The sequence below is a fragment of the Castanea sativa genome, chromosome 3 (genome assembly GCF_040712315.1).
Source record: "Castanea sativa cultivar Marrone di Chiusa Pesio chromosome 3, ASM4071231v1".
Taxonomy (NCBI): Eukaryota; Viridiplantae; Streptophyta; class Magnoliopsida; order Fagales; family Fagaceae; genus Castanea; species Castanea sativa.
In genome coordinates this window covers 34,029,813-34,039,113 of record NC_134015.1, presented here as the reverse complement: position 1 = coordinate 34,039,113, position 9,301 = coordinate 34,029,813, and the positions used below count along the sequence as shown (strand labels likewise).

The 9,301-nt window shown below is 34.3% G+C and overlaps 1 protein-coding gene and 1 non-coding gene across 2 annotated transcripts; one reads left to right on the top strand and one right to left on the bottom strand.

Annotated features, from left to right (window-relative positions):
* The first annotated feature begins 3,641 nt into the window (after window positions 1-3,641).
* Window positions 3,642-5,699, top strand: LOC142628842 (uncharacterized). Its single transcript, XM_075802880.1, has one exon. It carries the CDS (start codon window positions 3,642-3,644, stop codon window positions 5,697-5,699), a length of 2,058 nt encoding a protein of 685 aa, XP_075658995.1.
* Window positions 4,137-4,243, bottom strand: LOC142630127 (small nucleolar RNA R71). Its single transcript, XR_012843239.1, has one exon. It is a non-coding gene; the product is annotated as a small nucleolar RNA R71 (small nucleolar RNA).
* Window positions 5,700-9,301: the final 3,602 nt, after the last annotated feature.

The window sequence follows — 9,301 nt, the reverse complement described above, 5'->3', positions numbered from 1 at the left end:
ATGGGAATAGGATTCCTTGCCCTATTTAAAGGCTTTTTAGGGAAAAAAGAAAGAAGACCAGAGAGGAAAAGTGATGTAGAACACAATTTACTGTTTAATTATTGTAATTTATTATTTTTGGTATTTTTATGTAAAAACGTTATTTTAGGTTTAAGTGATTTATTTTCTTATTTTTAGGTGCATTTAATGCTTTTTAGGTCAAATTTGATTCCTGATATGGTAAGGTATCAATTAGGAGTTATTTTAGAATATATTTTCTTGTCTGTCAAGTTTTATGGAGCCTTTAAATAGGCGCCTAAGTCTGTAAACGTTTTTCATAGAATATTATTGAATAAAATTCAAAAAAGGTGAGGCTTTGCTCTCTTTTGGTTCTTCAAGAATTGTGAACATATCAAGGATTCTTACTTGTGGCGTTCAAACTTTATACCTTTGGTTCGTGATTCTTTATAATCATTGGGTCAAGGTCAACTTATACCTTTGGTTCGTGATTCCTTATAATCATTGGGTCAAGGTCAACTTATACCTTTGGTTCGCGTTTCAATTACAAACGTTGGGCCAGGGTTTCTATCATAAATCTAATTTTTAGCTTTCCTGGGTTAAGTATTCCAATATTTTTGTTGGGTCTCAAAGCGTGTCGATTGAGGTTCGCATCATTTGGTATCAGAACACAGGTTCTTAAAATCAGTTTTCTATCCTTTTATCTTTTGTTTCCTATTATCATCCAAAAAAAAAAAAAGTAAAAAAAAAATTGAAAAAAGAAAAGATATGGTAATTATTGAGAACATTGTGGAAGATTCAATTGAGGTCAAATATGAGGATGAGTCCACAACTCACAATCCTCAAGTCTCAGTTGATTTGTTGAAGATGACTATACAATATGTTGATTTTCTTGGAGTAGAAAATTTTAATTTTATTATCAACCCTTTGTTGATTGATGTTGCAAATAAATTGAAAGTAGATGAGAAGAAATTTTCTGCTACACCTTATGAAGGATTCAAGTTTCACAACAGGATCAAGTCATTAAAGCATTCGAAGTATTTGTTTATTTGGAGCGGAAATTTCAGATTTCAAAGATGAACTCGAGGACGAGTTTGTTTCAAGTGGAGGGGTCTGATGTAGAACACAATTTACTGTTTAATTATTGTAATTTATTATTTTTGGTATTTTTATGTAAAAACGTTATTTTAGGTTTAAGTGATTTATTTTCTTATTTTTAGGTGCATTTAATGCTTTTTAGGTCAAATTTGATTCCTGATATGGTAAGGTATCAATTAGGAGTTGTTTTAGAATATATTTTCTTGTCTGTCAAGTTTTATGGAGCCTTTAAATAGGCCCTTAAGTCTGTAAACGTTTTTCATATAATATTATTGAATAAAATTCAGAAAAGGTGAGGCTTTGCTCTCTTTTGGTTCTTCAAGAACTGTGAACTTATCAAGGATTCTTCCTTGTGGCGTTCAAACTTTATACCTTTGGTTCGTGATTCTTTATAATCATTGGGTCAAGGTCAACTTATACCTTTGGTTCGCGTTTCGATTATAAACGTTGGGTCAGGGTTTCTATCGTAAATCTGATTTTTAGCTTTCCTGGGTTAAATATTCCAATATTTTTGTTGGGTCTCAAAGCGTGTCGATTGAGGTTCGCATCATTTGGTATCAGAGCACCGGTTCTAAAATCAGTTTTCTATCCTTTTATCTTTTGTTTCCTGTTATCATCCAAAAAAAAAAAAAAAAAGAGATGGTAATTATTGAGAACATTGTGGAAGATTCAATTGAGGTCAAATATGAGGATGAGCCCACAACTCACAATCCTCAAGTCTCAGTTGATTTGTTGAAGATGACTATACAATATGTTGATTTTCTTGGAGTAGAAAATTTTAATTTTATTATCAACCATTTGTTGATTGATGTTGCAAATAAATTGAAAGTAGATGAGAAGAAATTTTTTGCTACACCTTATGAAGGATTCAAGTTTCACAACAGGATCAAGTCATTAAAGCATTCGAAGTATTTGTTTATTTGGAGCGGAAAATTTCAGATTTCAAAGATGAACTCGAGGACGAGTTTGTTTCAAGTGGAGGGGTCTGATGTAGAACACAATTTACTGTTTAATTATTGTAATTTATTATTTTTGGTATTTTTATGTAAAAACGTTATTTTAGGTTTAAGTGATTTATTTTCTTATTTTTAGGTGCATTTAATGCTTTTTAGGTCAAATTTGATTCCTGATATGGTAAGGTATCAATTAGGAGTTATTTTAGATTATATTTTCTTGTCTGTCAAGTTTTATGGAGCCTTTAAATAGGCCCTTAAGTCGGTAAACGTTTTTCATAGAATATTATTGAATAAAATTCAAAAAATGTGAGGCTTTGCTCTCTTTTGGTTCTTCAAGAACTGTGAACTTATCAAGGATTCTTCCTTGTGGCGTTCAAACTTTATACCTTTGGTTCGTGATTCTTTATAATCATTGGGTCAATGTCAACTTATACCTTTGGTTCGCGTTTCAATTATAAACGTTGGGTCAGGGTTTCTATCATAAATCTGATTTTTAGCTTTCCTGGGTTAAGTATTCCAATATTTTTGTTAGGTCTCAAAGCGTATCGATTGAGGTTCGCATCAAAAAGGGGGTGCCGCATAAAAGAACTTGTTTTGGGAGTCATTATGAAGAGGAGGATCTGAGGACAAAGGCGAGAGCTTCATGTAGATCAACCAATTCAGATGAAAAACATATGTTTTATTTGTTTTCTTTTCAATTTTATTATGAACTAAATTTATTTTCTAAAGCGTTGATGTAATCTAGCAATGAACACACAATTTATATTCTGAGTTATTTTATTTTTAATATTTCCATGATTGAGTGTTTAATTCTTATTCTTAATGCTTACTATTTTTTTTTACGAATTATTGTTTGATCAATTGAATTACAATGAGACCGAGAGGTGATTTGTTATTTTAGTTCTAGAATTAAACATTGTTATTTGAGCGAAAGTAGAGATGCTTTACCGCGATTAGTGCGATTTTTCAGAAAATTCAAAGTACGTAATGAGTCTCCAATTAATTAAATTCACATAGAGTTATGAAATTGTTAGTTGAAGATATTTTTGATATTATTCGAGAGAAGATATTGAATACTTAAGTAATTTTTAATCATCAACGGGAGATTATTAGAATTTAATAATTAGGAAGAATAAATTGTGTGGTATTTGTTAGGTGCAATCAACCGCTCTAGATCCATTCTTATCATATTTTTACACTTTTAGATTTTTGCATTTTGTTAATCTTTTATTCGTAGATTTATTTTTATTAAATAGTTTAATTTAATTCAGATAGTAGAATTTTCCATTTATTTTCGATTTTCCATATAGTAATTAATTTAGTGAATTTCGGTATTCAATAACATAGTTAATCCTTGTGGGTTTGACATTCGTTTTCTAAAAACATTTTACTACTTGTTACGATTCTGTGCGCTTGCAGATTATTTTACGCGAACAAGTTTTTGGCGCCGTTGCCGGGGATTAACTTTTTGTTATTGATATTGATACTAGCTAGATATTTACTACTTTTGATTTTATTTTATTTATTCAAAAAAAAATTAAATTGGGTGCATCTGAGTTTGTTTTCTTTCTTTTCTGGAATTATAAGTGCATGACCAGATCTAAACTGTTAGAGCATACACTCTTTGATCCTGAAATTGAAAGAACCTTACGTCAGCTCAAGAAAGAAAAGAAGAAAGAGGCCAACACATCTCTATCTAATATGGCCGATCAAGAGCAAAAGGCGTTAAGAGATTATGCTACGCCGTCGGTAAATGAAGCTACATCGAGCAAAAGGAGGCCAACCATACAAGCCAATAATTTTGAGATCAAGCCGGCCATCATTCAGATGATACAGCAGACTGTCCAGTTTGGAGGGTTGTCACAAGAGGATCCTAATGTCCATATTGCAAATTTCTTGGAAATTTGTGATACTGTTAAACATAACGGAGTGACAGATGATGCGATTCGACCAAGACTTTTTCCATTCTCACTTAGGGATAAAGCAAAAGTTTGGTTGAATTCTTTGCCACTTGGCATCATTACTACATGGGAGGAGTTGGCTCAAAAATTCTTAGCAAAATATTTCCCTCCCGCAAAGACAGCAAAGCTAAGGAATGATATCACCATGTTCATCCAATTTGAGGGTGAATCATTATATGAAGCATGGGAGAGGTACAAAGATTTATTGCGAAGGTGTCCTTATCATGACCTTCCATCATGGCTTCAAGTGCAAACATTCTACAATGGTCTAGGAGCTACAAACAGGTCTATGGTTGATGCAGCAGCTGGTGGAGCTTTAATGAGTAAAACTCATGAGGCAGCCTATGAACTTCTGGAAGAATTGGCATCCAACAACTATAAATGGCCTATAGAAAGAGTAATGCCAAGAAAGACAGCTGGAGTTTTAAAACTTGATTCTATTAGCTCATTGGCGGCACAAATGGCAACTTTGTCTCAACAACTAGGTAAAATGAATGTTAATGCTATTCAAACTAATGTTGTTTGTGATCATTATTCAGGAAATCATTCAAGTGCTGATTGCCAAGTGGGAAATCCTTTTGCCCAATCGAGTTATGGACAAGCAAATTACGTGTCAAATTTTCAACGTCAAAATAATCCATACTCGAACACGTACAATCCTGGATGGAGGAATCACCCCAACTTTTCATGGAGCAATAACCAAGGGCAGGCTAAACCACCTCAGCAACTTCCACAGCAAGAGAAGAAGCCGACACTTGAGGACATGTTCATGCAGTACTTGCGGAAGACAGATGTGGCAATCCAAAATAATTCAGCTGCAATCCATAATCTTGAGGTGCAGATCGGTCAGCTCTCAAGCATGCTCACCGAGAGGACTGCAGGAACTTTGCCAAGCAACACTGTCACCAATCTGAAAGAACATGTAAAGGCAATATCATTGAGAAGTGGACAAACATATGAGGAGCCAAAAGTAACAAATGCAAAACAAGATAAAGTTGTAGATAATGAGGAGTCAAAGATGAAGGAGGCCAAGTCAGAGATGAAAGAAGTGGAGCAAGCTGAGAAGACTAAGGAGAATGAAAGAGCTTCAAAATCAAAAAAATCCAGGGAAGTTACTTTTGAGACTTATTCTCCTTCAATTTATGATCCACCAATTCCTTTTCTGCAAAGATTAAGAAAAAACAATGTGGATGATCAGTTTTCTAAATTTCCAAGTATATTTAAGCAATTGCATATTAATATTCCTCTCATTGAAGCTTTGGAACAAATGCCTAAATATGCGAAATTTTTGAAGGATATTATATCAAAGAAGCGGAAATTGGAGGAGCATGAAATAGTAATGCTGACAGAGGAAAGTAGTGCAATCTTACAAAAGAAGCTGCCGCCTAAGCTGAAAGATCCGGGGAGTTTCACTATCCCTTGCACTATAGGAAAATCTTATTTTGATAGAGCTTTATTTGATTTAGGGGCAAGTATTAATCTAATGCCTTTCTTTGCTTTCTGGAAATTGGGTCTTGGAGAAGTAAAGCCGACCACTATCTCTTTACAATTGGCGGATAGATCCATTAAATATCCAAGAGGAGTCATTGAGTACGTATTAGTAAAAGTTGACAAGTTCATCTTCCCAGCTGACTTCATTGTCCTTGATATGGATGAGGACGAGGAGATCCCTTTGATATTGGGTTGACCTTTCCTTGAGACGGGGAGGACCTTAATTGATGTCCAGCAAGGAAAACTTGTTTTGAGGGTCGGAGAGGATGAGGTCACTTTTGATGTATTTAAGTCTATGGAATTTATTTTCGAGACACATTCTTGTTTTCAAATAAGTGACCGAGATGTGATCATGGCCGATGAGACTTATGCAATTGATTTTCTAAAGTTACCACTTGAGGTATGTCTTACTCGCTCTACACCTGTTAAATTCAATGATGAAGAGGTTAAGGAGTGTGAAAGATATTTGGAGGCTACACCACTCTTTCCTCTTTCAATGCAACCAAAAGGGGAAGGCTTGAAATCATGTCAGCCAACATCTCCACCAGAAGAACCACCTAAACTTGAGCTCAAACTGCTTCCATCAAAGTTAAGATACGCTTTCTTAGGTCAAGACTCTACTCTTCCAGTTGTTATTAATAGTTCTTTGAGTGATGTAGAGGAGGAAAAGTTGCTGAGAATCTTGCAGGAACACAAGATGGCTTTAGGTTGGACCATCTCTGACATCAAAGGAATTAGTCCTTCAATTTGCATACACAAGATTTTAATGGAGGATAAATATAAACCGATTATCCAACCCCAGAGAAGATTGAATCCATCAATGCAAGAAGTGGTGCATAAAGAAGTGCTGAAGCTATTAGATGCCGGAATTATTTATCCTATCTCAAACAGTGCATGGGTAAGTCCAGTACAAGTCGTCCCAAAGAAAGGTGGAATAACCGTGATAAAAAATGATAATGATGAACTTATACCAACAAGGACGGTCACGAGATGGTGAATGTACATAGATTACAGAAGGCTTAATGATGAAACTCTAAAAGATCATTTTCCTTTACCTTTTATTGATCAATTGCTAGAAAGACTTGCAGGGCATGCTTACTACTATTTTCTGGATGGATACTCTGGTTATAATCAAATAGCCATTGCGCCTGAAGATCAAGAGAAGACCACTTTTACTTGTCCATATGGAACATTTACATATAGGCGGATGCCTTTTGGCCCTTGCAATGCGCCAGCCACATTTCAAAGATGCATGATGTCCATCTTCGGACATGGTAGAAAATTTTTTAGAAGTCTTCATGGATGACTTCTCTGTCTTTGGATATTCTTTTGATAATTGTTTGTCTAACTTATCTTCTGTTTTGCAGAGATGCAAGGAGACAAATTTAGTATTGAACTGGGAAAAATGCCACTTCATGGTAGAGGAGGGGATAGTGCTGGGCCACCACATTTCCTCTAAGGGAATTGAAGTTGACAGAGCAAAAATAGAAGTGATCGAAAAACTCCCACCACCAGCCAATGTGAAGGGCGTGAGAAGTTTCTTGGGACAAGCCTGATTCTACCGATGGTTTATTAAGGATTTTTCCCAAATTACTAAACCTCTTTGCAATTTGTTGATTAAAGACACTAGATTTGAATTTTCTGATGAATGCTTGCATGCTTTTGAAACACTGAAAAAGAAATTAATTTTAGCACCTATAATTGTGTCACTAGAAAATTCAAAGTACGTAATGAGTCTCCAATTAATTAAATTCACAAAGAGATATGGAATTGTTAGTTGAAGATATTTTTGATATTATTCGAGAGAAGATATTGAATACTTAAGGAATTTTTAATCATCAACGGGAGATTATTAGAATTTAATAATTAGGAAGAATAAATTGTGTGAGATTTGTTAGGTGAAATCAACCGCTCTAGATCCATTCTTATAATATTTTTACACTTTTAGATTTTTGCATTTTGTTAATCTTTTATTCGTAGATTTATTTTTATTAAAAAGTTTAATTTAATTCAGATAGTAGAACGTTCCATTTATTTTCGATTTTCCAAATAGTAATTAATTTAGTGAATTTCGGTATTCAATAACATAGTTAATCCTTGTGGGTTCGACATTCGTTTTCTAAAAACACTTTACTACTTGTTACGATTCTGTGCGCTTGCAGATTATTTTACGCGAACATTGGCACCTACAACTACCCTATGCACTCTGAGGGTACTAAACATCAATCCGATCTTCCATAGGAGCCACCCCTTATTCATTGGTGTATGGGATGGAAGCGGTCCTTATGATTGAAATGGGTGTCTGTTCACTAAGGACAGTACTGGAAAGTGAAATCCCCTAAGCTGATTGGTTGCAAAGCAAATATGACCAGTTATGCATGCTGGATGAGAAAAGGCTCAAAGCCCTGTATCACATTCAGGGATACCAAAGGAGACTTAGGAAAGCTTCTGATAAGAAAGTAAGAACTAAAGAATTGAAGTTAGGAGACCTAGTGTTGAAAGAAATTCGAGCGCCGGTTCAAGATGCAAACGTTGGGTAGCCCCATACATTATCAAGCAGATATACTCTGGATGAGCAGTAAGGTTGATGGACTTAGATGCAAATCCCTTCACTGAGCCAACCAACACGGATCAAATGAAGAAATGCCACGTCTGAGTTTCTATCATAAATCTGATTTTTAGCTTTCCAGGGTTAAATATTCCAATATTTTTGTTGGGTCTCAAAGCGTGTCGATTGAGGTTCGCATCATTTGGTATCAGAGCACAGGTTCTAAAATCAGTTTTCTATCCTTTTATCTTTTGTTTCCTGTTATCATCCAAAAAAAAAAAAAGTGAAAAAAAAAACTTGAAAAAAAAAGAGATGGTAATTATTGAGAGCATTGTGGATGATTCAATTGAGGTCAAATATGAGGATGAGTACACAACTCACAATCCTCAAGTCTCAGTTGATTTGTTGAAGATGACTATACAATATATTGATTTTCTTGGAGTAGAAATTTTTAATTTTATTATCAACCCTTTATTGATTGATGTTGCAAATAAATTGAAAGTAGATGAGAAGAAATTTTCTACTACACTTTATGAAGGATTCAAATTTCACAACCGGATCAAGTCACTAAAGCATTTGAAGTATTTGTTTATTTGGAGCGAAAGATTTCAGATTTCAAAGATGAACTCGAGGACGAGTTTGTTTCAAGTGGAGGGGTCTGATGTAGGACACAATTTACTGTTTAATTATTGTAATTTATTATTTTTGGTATTTTTATTTAAAAACGTTATTTTAGGTTTAGGTGATTTAATTCCTTGTTCTTAGGTGCATTTAATGTTTTTTAGGTCAAATTTGGTTCTAGATATGGTAAGGTATCAATTAGGAGTTATTTTAGAATATATTTTCTTGTCTGTCAAGTTTTATAGAGCCCTTAAATAGGCCCTTGAGTCTGTAAACGTTTTTCATATAATATTATTGAATAGAAATCAGAAAAGGTGAGGCTTTGCTCTCTTTTGGTTCTTCAAGAACTGTGAACTTATCAAGGATTCTTCCTTGTGGCGTTCAAACTTTATACCTTTGGTTCGTGATTCTTTATAATCATTGGGTCAAGGTCAACTTATACATTTGGTTCGCGTTTCGATTATAAACCTTGGGTCAGGGTTTCTATCATAAATTTGATTTTTAGCTTTCCTGGGTTAAATATTCCAATATTTTTGTTGGGTCTCAAAGCGTGTTGATTGAGGTTCGCATCATTTGGTATCAGAGCACAGGTTCTAAAATCAATTTTCTATCCTTTTATCTTTTGTTTC

Bases quoted from the DNA above. Each gene is read 5' to 3' on its own strand.
- LOC142628842 (XM_075802880.1), top strand. From the start codon at position 3,642: ATGACCAGATCTAAACTGTTAGAGCATACACTCTTTGATCCTGAAATT.